Genomic DNA, 15,334 nt, shown 5'->3' on the forward strand with positions numbered 1-15,334 from the left:
GAAACGCCATAGTATGTGACTCTATTAAACCTCTGGGTCAGAAAGCTACCAAGAAGAGTCCACGGTGCAAGAACCTAAAGCAAATCCTCAACTATGTTGAATAATGATAAGGCAAGGGGATCAGAGCACGGCCGTGCTGCTGCGTCCTCCGACGTGGAAAGCCAGGGGCGACGAAAGCTCGGCAACCACAGCTGTGAAAGCCAGGAAAACTTGTGAAGAAAGGGAACAGCTTCCCCTCGGCCAGAGACGGGAGCTCAAAGAAGGGGGAAGAGGGGCATGAAGCAAGCAAACACGAGAGCTTGTGGTTTCATATCAAAGGCCAGAGTCAGCTTTCTGTGTTTTATCCAACTTTATTATGGATAATATTCTTCTGAAGTCAACCCTGTTCTTCATTTCATCCAGGAATTATTCAGAGGTTGTGTTTTCTAGGCATCTCTGCAGCTTTACTGTCAGCTTACACTGTGCCAAGGGTTGTTTAAAATGTAACACCAGGTTCTTATTTTATTTATTTTTCCTGGTTGCTCTAAACAGGCGTTGCGTAGGAAAACTTTGATCTCCGATAGAAACTTTACTCTTCCATGAAAACGAGAGGCAATGGGGGAAACAACGAGCCACTCGCACACACATCATAAATCTCTCCTCGCTCACAATAAAACTTCCATCATATTGCAGCTCCCCCTCATGTTGGTGATTTTCCCGCTCTACAAATGCCAGATTTAATGCCTCCTTCATCTCCTACTCCCCTCGTCCTGCCTCAACGCGTACCATCATTTATGAATAAAATGGTGCCTGCACCATCATTTATTGAGCTACCACGTTTTAGTGATTGGTCCGATACTTCATACTAATGCGAATAAGATGCTGTCTGTACAGAGACACCCCAAAGAGGAATATCCCATCAGAAACCATATGGAGTCTCACCTGAGAGACCCTCCAGCTGAAGTCTCCCTTCCTGCTGCACTACCCACAGGTACGGCACTGGGGCAGCTCAGCCCAAAGCACAGAGGTAGTCCGCCTGGTAAGCTTGCCTCTTCCCATTTCGGGGGGAAGAACAAGTTGCTATACCCTAATGGTCTCAGGGTATATTCTGGCTCTTACTGAGCCCCCGCTGACTCCGTAAGTGCTTTCACTAAGGTGTTAATCAACATGCAAAGGCATCAAATGTGGCCTGGAACGAGCAAGGTCAGCTGCTGGTGGTCAGTCCGGAGCATCCTGCATTAGAGGACAGAGGAACTGGCTCTTTGGGCCACGCCTTTCTCCCCATCATTTTTTTCTTTAACCCTGCACAGCATCTTAATGCTTTAGAAAAAAATAAGTTAGGGGTTGAGCCAACAGAGGCTTATTTCTTCAGCTTGACCCTTCCCCCCAAAATCTAGCAACGGCATCAATTTGAAGGCAGTATAAAACAAAATTCCCCAGGAGCGGCAAATCTCTAAACAAAAGAAGCACACTCACTACTCCACGCAATTACACAGCAATAAATTACATTGCTCAGGGTTACTTGTTCGTTCGCTCCGAGTACCGCGAAATACTGAAGGAAGAGATTAGAGAGGCAGGCCACCAAGGTGCACTTTTCAGTAACACTTCCCATCTGCACAGGAATAATCTCCTTTTGCTGATCAGGCACAGCAGCTCATGCATAAACCAGATCTTCCCAGCTCTCCCCACCCTGCAGCCCCCACGGGATGTCGTAAGGGAAGCAGGTGCATATATGGTTTTACATAGATTATTTGGATGGGAAGGCCAGCAAAATTCTTTTGACCAGTCTAGGGGAAATGTATTTTCTGCAAAAATGAGAATTGTGACAACTGCAATAAGAGATGCTCTGGCTTCCTAAGAGCTGCACAATCGCTCTGTGATCCAGCATCTGGATTAAGGAATATCTTCACAAGCAAATATAATGTGTTTTGCTTTTACCAGAATATAAGCATCATGGAGAAGCATAAGCATCTCTTTTTTCCTCTTTATCCAGCATCTTCCTATTTGGCAAGTTTATGAAGAACACTGCACATGCTGTGTCCCTTAAACCATAGCTGCTGAAAGATGGCTGTAGCTTAATGAAAACCCTGAATCCCAGTTTAATTTTGTTCATTTTACCTCTTTCCCCTCCTAGATTCATGCAGCTACCTGGCCACTCCTCACGCTGACACACAAGACATTTAGAAACACGATACAGACAGATTATTATATATCTACATATGGGTGTCTGCATGGTGTGTATACACACAAACACACGCAGATACACACATAAACATATACCCACCTATATGCATAATTTTCCTATAATTACACACCTGGATTTTAGTTATATGCTAAAACAATACTTGTTGGTCATGCTGCTTGAGCAGAAAGAAACCGAGCCCCAGCAGCTTCCTAAAAATTAGGATGAAATACAGCTGGCACTACCTGGCTGTGAACAATAAGCCCCGAACAGCACATTTGGCAGGTGTCTAGAGCACTCTAAGGCAATGGCCATGGCCATGGGGCTGTGATGGCACTGCCAGGTGACAACACTACAGCCCATATCCCGGTCACATCACTCCTTCTGCAAACCCACCCATCAGGCGTTGGTCTCTTTAGACCAACCCAGGTAGCTGAGGAGCTACATGCACCATCAACAGCATTGAATACAGCATCTTCCAAGTTTTTCCTTTTTTTATTTTTTTTCCCCTTTCTGACTCCATTTTTCATCTCTCACCATCGTCCCCTGCGTAGAAAACCACTACGGCGAATAAAATGCCAGAGGCAGCACGACTTTTGCTGTAAAAACAAATGTTTTTTTTTTTTTTAATCCTCCATCTCTCACGAAAAATCGGTTGAACCAAGACACATGTAAACTAGACTACAGCAAGGGTGTCAAGGGAGAGGACTTTGCTTGGCTGATGTGTGAGGAAAAAATCTCCGAGTCTGTGGAATGTAATAATTTATCTGGATCTAGTCAAATTCTCTTTTCAGCATCATAATTAGCATTTCTGGTCCCAAAATCTAGTAACCTTTACCATGTGACCCAGATTTTGGTCTTTTTGGCTTGTTAGTAATTTGGTCACTCAGGCATAGCCAAGAGAAAGAAGAGACATTTAGAGAGCTAAGGGACGCCTGCAACCCATGATGAGGCACAACTGGAGTAAAACACATAGGTGTCTACACACCTACTTCAAAACTAACACTTCTCTTCTCATTCTACTCATTTCTAGACAGGAGAAAAAGGTTATTTTTAGGTTATTTTTTTTGCTGTACATTTCCTCACTGCTTAATACCTTTTTCTTATGTCATCCTGCTCAACTCTAGATGTAACCAGGATGCAAAGACCCTGTGCTCCTGACCCTGAGTGAAATCATATTCAATAATAACAAAAGACAGAATTCTAATAAAGAATAGGAAAAAAGAAAAAAAAAGGAGATAAATTGTAGGTTCTTTTTAATTAAGCTTGACTTGTTATTTGACTGAATCTCTTGAATACAAGATTCTTTCCCGAATTTGTGATTAATTCCCTGTAAAACCTTAAAAATCCACAGACCTTACTTTGTCCATCTGCAAAACAGAGAAATAAAACTAGGTGCTAGATTTTCAACATGACGGCACTGAGGTTTTCAAAATGTTTGTTTCTACAGTACTGTGAAATCTTTTTACAAATAATCTGAAATATTCTCAGCATTCCAAGAGGTAATTATATATAAAAAAAAGAAATTGCTATTTTTTCCTCTGTCCTCTACAACCTCTAAACCTAGATTTGTAATCAAAGTGCAAACTGACCTTTATAAACTGTACGGCAAGGCTAAAATACATTATTCTACAGGGCTTGGGGGAATTTGCCATGCTCAGCAATTCAATAATCTTTCTTTCTTTCATTTATGTTCCTGAGACAATGTGACATATTTGGATTTTCCCTCTTCACTAGGTGCGAATCAAGCAGGAGAGGCTGAGGGGCTTTATCAACACTATAATCTAAAGCTCCCATCAACCTGCTGCCATAACTTCACTTTTGGTAAATAGCTCAGCTCTTTGCCCACCTTCTCAGATGTCTCAGCAGCTAATCTTAGCCCATGTTTTATTCTGTTTGCAACATGCTAGTTCAGACCATTAAATGTTCCACATGCAGAAGTGATCCATCGTCACCAGCTGGAACATCTGAGATGGTTTTAGCAGTAACCTTGCCATATAATAACTCAAGTGCAATCATGTAAAGTACCACAAATGCACAACTAAAATAGGCCAGGCACCAGGACATTCAGGACTTTCTTACTCAGTAATTATATTGAAAGGAAACAAGTGCTCTTAGGGCTTAACATCAGAGCTGGAAAGATTTTCCTGCGCATAAGCAGGAAGCACTCTAGGTATCGACCGTGTGAACCTCTCTCAGGTCTTGGGACTCCATCCACAGGCATTAAACCACCCAATCCACTCCAGTATTGCTCTCCACCATCATGATCTCTTCTTCTTCTGGTTCAGCTACGCTGGTGATACCATCCACACCGCAAGGTTGGTTTTGGCTCCTTCATTCATCCAGGCATGGGTGCATCGGAGCACCCCTCCTTCACCTCTCCTCATGCATGGGCCATACCATCCCTCTTTCCCTTTACATCTTAACCAGCCCAGCCAGCTTCTTCTACAGTCCTGCATAAAGTCATGATCAAGAAGGCAATCAAAAGCATCGCTTTGGCTCAATGGTGGTACAAGTTTATGAGGAATGAGTGACCGGACTGTGTGCTCTTCTCAGCCATATCCAGGATTTTTCAGTTTGCCCCTCTGGGGTGTGAGCACCAGAAACAAAAGCTGACACTTCTTCCTTTCCTGCTGTTTTTGTATTCCCCCTCGCCAGACTTTGCCTTCAAGAAGCAAGACTGGACTGCAGCCACAACCAGCTCCTCTCAAGGCAACATATTCCTTTTTTTCCCACCCAAAAGGGCAAACATTATCATCTTTAACACCATTTAAAAGAGTGCTAGACAAGATTTTGGTGCACAGGGTTAACATTTCCTGCAACTTAAGGAAAAGAAATGCAGAAATACTGCTAAGCAAAACACTCACTGAATGTTCCACCTTTTGAAGGCTTTAACAAGTTTGCTTTCTTTGTGTGCACCTTCACAAACGTGGTTGTTGCCATGGGACCAAGTGCACAGCACTCTTGGTACTCAAACCTTCAAACTTTATTGAACTGTTTACTGTTGCGCAGTGAAGAGGTCACGTGTACAGTCTTAACCCTCTGGACTTATTTACTGTATCAGTATTAATAAAATAACTCTTAGAGGAGGAGGAAAACTCCTGCATAGCTGGTTTAACCCCTAAGCATGTGTACTGGCGAATTGAGATTTTGGGTTTTTTTCCTTCCTTTTCTTAAATCTAGAGAGAAGACGATTCCTGTTCTGTGACACTGCAATTTAGGGAAGAGGCATGACATTACTTATTCATTATTCTGCAAGACTGAATGCATGAAGATCACAGGACGGGAACAGGCGAGCTCTTCATGCACAAATTGCATCTGCGCTTAGTGAGCACTAGGAGAGAGAATAAAAGGAGACAGCAATATAAAATGTTCTGGTAAACATATATAGTTCCCTCGAGGTTTGACTTTCTTCAAAATAAAACATGCATGTTTGTGGAATATCCGACCTTCAGCTTGGTTATTTAGGAGTAGGGTATGGACCCACGGCTGATCAGAAGTGTTTTCCAGAATAAATTAGTTAAGCTATGTGCTAAATTCCCAAAGCTGTGACATTACTAACAGCCAGCCAATGGTCTTGAAATTACCATTTCAGTAAAGCAGCCTCAGATTCTCTTTTCTTGTCCTTGTAGTTTTTATCTGTATTTATTCACTTTTCATCCTCTGGGTCATTTCCCCGTAGTGCATCCTTGGCTGGCTTAGCTAGTTCCTTTTCAAACAAATTAGGAAAGGGGGTTTAAACCCAACCCCTTAGGAGACTGCCTCCTGATCTCACGTGCCACTCCATGCCTTCAGCACCTTGTGTGGGGTACTACTTGCTGAAAACCAGCCCCTTGCTCCATTAAAACATACGCTATCCATACAAATTATCCAAGAACTGCTTAAAACGGTGGTGTCTCCTGCAGCAGGAACACGAATGTCTCGATGCAGAGGGTTTACTACGGCCCCGCTCGAGTACAGTGCGAAGGGACTCATCCGACAGCGCACTGCAGAGGAAAAATGCAGTGGTTTCAGCAAGCAAGAGCAACTTCTCCAGCAAGCGACTGCTCAGCAGATCCCCATACCGTCCTCTAAGACTGGGCTCTACTTTTTGCTTTTTCAAACCCAGCAAACCTTCCTCAGGATGTTCGTTCCTTCCATGGAGAGCCCGCATGAACCGCTACCGAACCAACCAAAGCCACGCACCAGAAGAAATGTCATTCCAGCTGATGGGAACGCCGCTCCTGGCTTTACGGCCAGCCTAAGACTCAGGAAATTAATGAGACCTTACGCAAAGCCAGTGGAAATATTTCACTAAATATCAGCATGTTTGGATTGGCATGTCAGACCCCCGCAGGACTCCGCTGCAGAATGGATGCTGGGTCCTGACAGCAGCACGGTCCGGGCATGCAAACATGAATTATTAAACAAACTTTATCCCGCAGGTCCCTCTAGTCAATCCATCTCCACTGCATTGCTGAATGTGTAAGTATGGGCATAAAAACCTACCGTAAACTTGCTTCTCCCTGCCCCCGAACTCAGAAAGTTTACAAAACATGTGCTTACAAATCCAGGGGCAAGTCACTCCAATTAGGATCTCGTGTTGCATGATAAACTTCCTGCCTGTGGATATTTCAACCCAAATAAAAATACATATATCTTTGCCTTCTGCAGGCTTTGCTAGCAGAAAGCAAGCTTGTCTTTTGCTATCTCTAACTCTATGGGAGGAAAGAGGCAAAATGTTTGAAGCTGGTTTGTTTTTTTCTTAGAGGAGGAGGAATTTTTGCCCTGTTGACTCAAAATGCCCTTCTTTAACCCATTCAAGAACCACATTCTCACTTCCAATACATGAAAATGGCATAAACGTAAAATCAAAACTAAAACGATAATATTTTGGCTAGTAATAGGAGTAGAGACGGGGGGACAAACAAAAAAACGTCGGCGTGAATTCAGCATTTCCGAAATAAATATCTCGGAACAATTTGATGAGGAGACCAAACATGATTATAGTTTTTACACATGGCAAAAATCAAGGTTTCTGCTAGTGTCAAATTTTCCTGCTCCAGAGTGCTTGCTTAAGGACATCTTTGGCCTCCAAGATGGGGGCATATATTTTTAACTTTCTGTCCATCACAGACCTCTGGAGAAGGCAATTTGGGAGGAAAACACTGAAAATGAAAACTCTCCTCTAACAGATTGATTTGTAGTAACCATTAGGAGCTGCTCAAGTAGGCAAAGGACCCATCCAAAGACCCCTCGAAGTGGTCAAAAGAAGATGAATTTATCACTATCAATCCTGCAGTTCATTACAAGCTTCCATAATTTATCACAGGGATGTCACACATCTGGTACGCTGGGAATCTTAAGGATGAGATCTGTCACATAAATATAATCATTAATGTGGCAAGTGTATTACACAGTTAAATGCAAATGTTGCAATCTGGCAACCCATTTTTCCTGCCAAACCTAGAAGGTTTTTCATGTCAGAAATTGATGCCAGCAGTGATAAAGAGAGGATAGATAAAGTTAATCCGACTGCTTTGAGTTTAACAGGGAAGGTATTACTTTGAAGGGTTTAACATATTAACAGAATCAAAATGACGTTTCAAAATATTTATGGAAATCATTTTTTTAAGCTCATACAAGCAGAATAACAAAACCATATAAAATATTATTAAATCCTATCCTTAATTAAACATGCTGACACTTAGAAGCTTCTGTCTGATATACTTTAAAAAAAAATCTTCTTTCAGTAAATTATGACTTTAAAACATCTTTCTACTCTAGATGAATCTGCATTCCACAGGAATTAAAACCATCTTAACAGGAGCTGTTTTTATAAATCACTTATTTTCCAGGCTATCCCGCCAACTTATCAAACCTAAGGGTAGGAAAGAAAAAAAGAAACAATACGCAGAAACGATAAAATGCAACTGAGAAAAAAAAAAAAGAAGTTATTGTTTTAAGACAATTCACAAAAGCCGAGGAGCGTGGATTCATCCTGCCTGCCCCAGCCAGCGGGTGAGGCTCTTCGCCGTGAGAACGACCATCCAGCCTCCCTGGAGCACACCTACAGAAAGCTGGACATCCCCAAAGGGCATTTCAGTCCAGCTAAGGTAAGAGTCACCCCACAACTCCAGAGAAAGCCAAGGGTTACTATGCTTCTTGCTTTAATATCAGTTTGGTGGGAAGAATCTGAATCCTTCCTTAACCAGTAACCCTGAGGGCTGCAGAACTAGCAGTAGAAACGCTCTCATTTGATTAAGAGGAGCAGCGAGATGCCCTTCAGATGTCCTAGGGTCCCACCAGGACTACAGCTATTATTTCGGAAGTGAATGGAGAGTCCGAGTCCTGTGCCGAACTTGCCGGCCCTACATAAGTGTCTCTTACCCTAGGGCATCTCAATTGCCTCAAGAGTCTGCCAGTGGACCAGGTATCTACTTTAGGGTGAGCTGAAGCTCGGCAGACACCACTGACTGAGCTCATGTGGACCCCTACCTGTAGGTGCCCGATCCATAATGAAGATGCCATGAACGGCCTTTGTCAAGCAAGAGCCACATCTGGATCCAACCTATCTTAGACAACACATGTCCTGAACACCAGGTGTTTCAAAAGCACTTCTACAAGTCCAGCAGACTACCAGCTAAGGGATGAGCCCAAGCAGACTCACTGTCATTCCTTAATTGACTCTTGTTGTTCAGACAGGTTTCAGGCCAGAATAGAGATGCTTCTCCTCCTGAGAGCACCCTAGATGGGGCATCCCACACATGTCTCATTGGTGGGCTTTACCATAGGTCTCACTTGACTCAGGACTCTGGTGATGGCAAGCTAAACTGATGGAGTGGTTTTACTCACCTGAAAAAATTCTTCTGGTGACGTGGCAAATTTCTTGGGGAAGGATGAGGAAGACAGCGACTTTTTTTAATCACAGGAAAGAACACGGCAAACAATCCATGCATTTTGGCACAGTTGGCAACCCCAAGGCAAAAAGGTGCCTTGTGAGGCTTCTGTCTGGCTAGAAGCCAAACCCAAGCACCAGTCCAAAAGCTGCCCTTTTTGCTTCTTTCAGGACGATCGCCCTTGTTTCATCCCTGAGCAGCTCAGATCTCGAGCTGAGCTTCCTGTTCTGAAAATACCTTGAAACTCCTTTTTAATACTGCACCGTAATCAGCTCTGCTGCACAGCCCTAATAAAATCATTAAAGTATTATACATCAAAAAGCATGCATCAGTGTTCTGCAGACAATGATCACCTCGCGGTATCGATTCGCTCTTTCTGCTTATATGTGACACCCAGATTATGGCCACAGGAATTCTCTGCTGTGCACCACTTTAACCAGGATGTGAATATAGAAGCATTTGTGTCTTTGTGGGTTCTCCTGTAGTGATCTTGCTGTGTCAGGATGTCTATTTTTTTCAGGGAAATGGGAGAGAGTTTTAACAGAGAGTACTGACTATTGCCACATCACTTCTACGAGAAAAGGAGGCTTATTTTCACACGCTGTACAGATGTAGAGCTGAGCTCTCTCTCAATTGCAGAAAAAAGAAAAACAAATACTTCTAGTGCAAGACACAAATGTGCAAATCATAGCAATGGGGGAAGGGAAGTGGAAGCCAAAGCGTGGGCTTTTCTTCAAAGCAGGGGAAACCAACACATTTTGCAGAATGGACGTAGTCAAATTCTCTCCAGTGCTAAAAGCCTTTGCAACATGCTTCTCACAACCCTTCTCTCAACAGGCAAATTCTCCTGACAGATAAAGGATCCAAAAACACTGTGACATAAAAAATGATGGGATACAACCCAGACACACGTAAAAAACGGTATTAAGCTATGACTGTAACACAGTACAATATTGTTCTTGACCTCTTTGCACCTGGTATAAGCTAAGCTAAGGCTACATATGCAATGTAAGCTAAGCTAAGCCTACATATGCAACGAGCAGACATATTTGTACGGGTGAGGAATTCAGGAAGGCTGATTTGGAGAATAAGGGCAGCTGTCCTGGTCAGTCAGCCTCCACAGGACATGAAAAAGGAATCACAGACCCTTTCTACCACTAACAGCTCAGTGTTGTGGCTTCGAGGTATTGTCAGAGTCATCAAATACGGCCTGCAACCTGGGATGGCCATGTTTCCTTCTAAAAGGGGATGCTTGGACCCACACGTCTGCATTCAGCCGGGCAAAGGTGTCCATTGCCCACAATGTGCTTTGTCCATAATTGACAAACATGGGAAGACAGAGTTCACGGGGAAGTGTATCACACTCTTTGGAGGGCATTGCCCATCTTACAAGTATGTTTTCATTTCCAGCCTCTTTTTTTGAGGATACCTTCTAATAAGAACAGAAAGTGGCTTTCACTATCTCTTGGAAAGAGTGATTTATCTGGGCAATTATCTGTAGCTGCCTAAATTAAGAGCTAGCTGCCTTCAATGATGGAAGTCATGGAACCACCTCATCTTGTGGATAAGGAGGGAGAGCAGTTCCTTGGGAGCCTGGATTATTAAACCAAAGGTTAGGAAAAAAAAAAAGTCAGTAGACTTTCTGGCAATGTATCAGTACTTCACAACCTGTTTGCAGTCAAGCATCACTGGAGAAAGCTATCAGCAGTCTTGGCCTACTGGACCTAGCTTTTCACCCCAGATCTACTGCATCCCCCTTCTTCTTGTTCCTTGTTTCTTTCCCAATTAATACAAGTTAGCTGCATTCAGCTGACTCCACCTAGAGCTTCTTATGTGCATCTACATTTCATTTTCTGGCACTTCCAGCTCCAAGCACATAGCACACAGGTACTTGAGCTGGCTGTATGCGGAGCTTGGACCCCAAATATCCACTCTGCTTCATGCATACATAATATACTCACACTGATCACAGCTGGCACTCGTTTTTTCTGGATTTGCTCTTCTGATGAACTATCCCGAATTCACTTGCTACAAACACAGTCCTTACTCTGAACAACTCAGCTCTCAAAGGGAATGACACTATTTCAGAGAAGGCAATAGCCCTACCTGACAAGAGTAAGTCTGCCTCCATCTGAATCGACTTCCTCGTGATGCCCTTACAAGCACTCTGCATAAGACTTGGAAAGTTTGCATGTATTAGAAAAAGAGTCAGTGTACAGATTACACTAAATAAATGTCCTGCACGGCTGGACTGCTCACCTATTCATCATGAATCCCTGTTCCCAAATATGCCTTCCCTTGCCTGCCTAACAACCTGACTTTTGGCAGAGTTATAGTCACTTAGTAGGAAACCAGAATGTGTGTCAATTTTACTATTTAGATATCCTCAAACACAGTCTTTAATAGCCAAGGCTATAAACCCACCAAATGTTCACTCGTTGCTCCCTGACCATCTTCCAAGTTGGAGGATGTTCAAGGAGAAAAATGCCTCAACCTTTGAAGTAAAGGGGTCAAGTAGCAAAGGGGCAAGAGTTTAAACCATGATTTGCAAGCTGGAGAAGCAGAAAACACTGCCCCAGAGGTCTCGCTTGAAGAGCTGACAGCCTGCCTGTTCCTGAACATAAACAGATGTAGGCAGCACTGCCGGTTCTCATGATTTGGGGCGTTCTGCTTTTGGCTGGTGCAGCTCTCATGAGAGACAGGCAGAGATGCATGCAGAGATTCAAGGTGGCTTGCATACATCTGGCTGTGGAATTGGAGGGGCAAAGCAAAGGACACATCGGTGTTAGCAGCTGCTGGTCTTCCTCCGCATGGCACCCTGCAACGCTTCAGCTTAGAGAAATGGGAAAAACCAGGAAAGTCCTGCTGCTAGAGCCCTGGAAGAGGAGCTGAACCAGGAGGGCAGAAGGGCAGAGCTGGAGGACTTCTGGGGCTGATGACAGGGGCAGGGAATTATGATTAAAATAAAAAAAAAATCTATGTTTAGCTATCTGGACAATTAATGATAATTCCAAGATCAAAAATAATTATTGCAATTACTGCATTATGCATCTATTTACGTAACTGCTCAGGAAAGAAGAAAATTATCTACCCATGTTTTTCAAGTGCTCTGAAGAGTCAGGGAATTGATTCTTGAATAAAATAAAGAATAGTTTAGGAGTGTAAGCACAATAGTTGCACTGGGTGATAAAAAGGCCTGTCTGGGTTAGGGATTTCCAGCAGTTACCAGGGTGCTTTATGCTGCAAATAATTCCATGAATGTAAACATTTTTCCTGATTACATCGATCTACACAGGCTGACTTCTTACTCTGACATCCTCTCCAACCTCCTAAATTTAGTTCCAAATCTTCTGCCTATTATTATCATTGTTATTCTTCATCTTGAAGTTTGCCAAACAGTGTATATGGGAATTGGAGCAGGTCTGATGCACAGATGAACGCAATAGATTGGGGAGAAAGGAGGGAGACCACAAACCAGTCTGAGACACTAAACTGCGTCTAGAAAAGCCAACCAACTCCATCAGGCATGTCTACGAAGTATAAAACAACTTTTTTTGCTCAATGCAATGGGCACATTGTAGTAAGCACACCTATTTTGAAAATCTTGGTCAGGACAGACAAAATCTTAGGAAACATGGAACTTCCTACTCAGCAGACTAAATTATGTTAAAAAGAAATAGAAATCAATTTGTGCCCTCTGTTCACAGCCTAACCTCAGTGGGAGCTGCAGTGATGTACACGAAATCAGAACCAAGTCCTAAGCACCTGATTTTTGCATTTTTTTACATTAAGAGAAGCAGCTTTAATAAATTGCACTGCATTTGGAAAAAGCCATTTTAATTCTCTAATTAGCATGCATACAATGAAAACTAACTGTGCGTGTTTGTGTATACACATATCCAGACGAGAGTTTAATGAACTGTATCTATTGCGAGTGAAACTTTCATTTTCTCTGTGTTTTGTCCTGTGGTGCTGCGATGCAGGCTTCAATACCACAAAACACTGTTTTCGATCTATAAAATAGCCTTTTTATCTTTTTGCTCCTTCTCTCTTTTCCCTTCATAGATTCACTGTCTTTAGCAAAGAGGGGAAAAAAAAGAAAGGAAAAAGCTACACAAGCATCCAAGGCTGGCCTCACATTAAAAAAAAATACACTTCCACAAAAATCCCTTTCATTGTGGGCCATCATTTTCTGTTATCTACCTACCATTCTCTGCCACCTGAAACCAGCACAGGCCAAACTTTATATGATCAATACATATCCTACTATCATTAATCACGGACAAAAAGGAAGAAAATGAAGTAAGCCTGATAAAAAGGTGTCCAGTGGCAAGAAAGAGAGAAGAGAGAGTGAGGATAGATGAGGAAGAAATGAAAAGACTGGGACAAAGAGAGACCTGTAGCAATTCAAAACAGACTCACAGTCCATCCTGTAGCTCTTGAGTATCATTTGAGGTCCCCAGAGATCTAAGGCTTCTTTCCAGGGAGGTCACTGTCAACAAGACAGAAAGAAAAGATAAAGAAGTAGTACACTTGTTCAGAGAAAAATATTGGATTTTTGTTCTTTTTTTTTTAATTCGCTTTCTTTCAAAACAACACAATTAAGCAGTGTTTGGACGAGTAACATGAGACAAAATGGGACGCCATCCGGCAATGCCCATTACATCAAGATGGATAAACTGGGTCCCTTGGATGCAGAAATGGTGATTCCACGTCATGCGCGGGTCCACTCCCCAAAGGACACAGTCCTCTTAGTTCGTGGCTATATTTCCTAACGAGCATCTTCCAGCCCCTCGCTTGTGCAGAAGGAGCTCCTTGTGTAGATGCACAAAGCTTCCCACCAGGAAGCGTCCACTCCCTCCTCCTCTTGCAGTGATGCCTTCAAACATCCCTGCAATGGTCCACAGCGATTAAGACTACCAATGTCTGGATTTCTGACTCTGCCAGCACCAAACTTTCTAGATCTGAATGTTACAGCAACGGCACAAAACTCCCGGGGCTGGAGGCAATCATGCTTTGGGCCAGGAGATCTGGGCAGCTCTAGCAGGAATGGGAAATACCAGGAAACCCATCCCTTGGGTTACCATGGACTGGTGCATGAAGAACCTCTGGCTGGAAGCATGCCCTCACTGAAGAGGCAAGAAATTGCATTAACAAACCATTAATTGCTCAGAATAACAATTGAGGCTGAACTCTATCTTCCATTCTCATATTTTTGTGCTCTATTGTTCAAGGTTTGATATTTTCCTAGGTTTTGGCTTAGATATGCCAATGGTGTGCTCTACTGTGATTACCTGGAGTGTTTGCGCCAGAGAGGTGCTTATGCTTTTGCATCAGGAGAGGGGAACACTCTACTCTGATCCATTAGAGTAGCTGGAAGTTGGAAACATGCTTTGTTTTGCAATACACAATGACTTAAGATTTAAGAAAAATCAATGCAACAGTTTAAAAAGCTAACAGTGGGGATCTTCTGAATCAAAAGTGTAATTCGGCCCTTATGCTGGCTACTATTTAAGTATACCATATCATAAGTTATACCATAAAATCTAACCTTTTTACACCCTTAAATGTTCCCTGTCTCAACTTGACCTTCAAATTAATAGAAGATTACTACTTTTGCACTTAGCATATCAAGTATGCAAAGCACTTCAAGATCTTTCACAATGAAAGATGCTAAATAAATGACAGTCTCATTATTTACATTTGGGATTTTCTCAGGACACTTCCAGTTATAAAAACTCATAACCCATTACCAGTCATGCTTCAATATTTAAGGACAGAAAAAGAACAGATTAGTGACACGGCTTAATTATTTCACTGGAAATTTAAGAAATCCTTTATTTTAATGACTCTGCAGCCTTCAAATCAGTCTGTAACTCTGAAGATGTCACTTAACTATTTTTCCACTGACAGACAAAATTGAATCTGCTCTTCTCTTTTGGGCTTCTCTGGGCTGACAGCAAAAGCTACCAACGGCATAAAACGTAATTATGTGTCTGGAGAACATGAATATTCAAAACAAGCTTGAAAATCACTATGTATTTTCTGCCTGGTGCTAGATCTCAACAGTAGATTTCAGTACGGTGTTTGGCAACTCACAAAGACAAAGTTTCAAGGAACTATCTACAATTGAGCTAACAGTTATTATCCTTTGCTAGATGCACAGTGTTTTAAAGAATAAATTGAGAGTTTTCACTAATAGCCATTTGCTTCTCTACAAGCACAGCACTGATCTTGCAGAGATTTCACAGATATTATAATTCCCTCTCTTCCCGTGCTGCAAGCCTAACAAATC

General features: G+C 42.5%; 1 protein-coding gene across 11 annotated transcripts in view; it reads right to left on the reverse strand.

Annotated features, from left to right (window-relative positions):
- The window catches only part of TSNARE1 (t-SNARE domain containing 1), a 474,003-nt gene that overhangs the window by 282,314 nt on the left and 176,355 nt on the right, over positions 1 to 15,334 (reverse strand). For all 11 annotated transcript variants that reach the window (XM_064507932.1, XM_064507929.1, XM_064507934.1 and 8 more), the window contains one exon: positions 13,462 to 13,531. In XM_064507932.1, coding sequence (XP_064364002.1) covers positions 13,462 to 13,531 — 70 coding nt within the window. The remainder of the gene's footprint in view (positions 1 to 13,461; positions 13,532 to 15,334) is intronic.

The sequence above is a fragment of the Dromaius novaehollandiae genome, chromosome 2 (assembly GCF_036370855.1).
Source record: "Dromaius novaehollandiae isolate bDroNov1 chromosome 2, bDroNov1.hap1, whole genome shotgun sequence".
In the NCBI taxonomy this organism is placed as follows: domain Eukaryota; kingdom Metazoa; phylum Chordata; class Aves; order Casuariiformes; family Dromaiidae; genus Dromaius; species Dromaius novaehollandiae.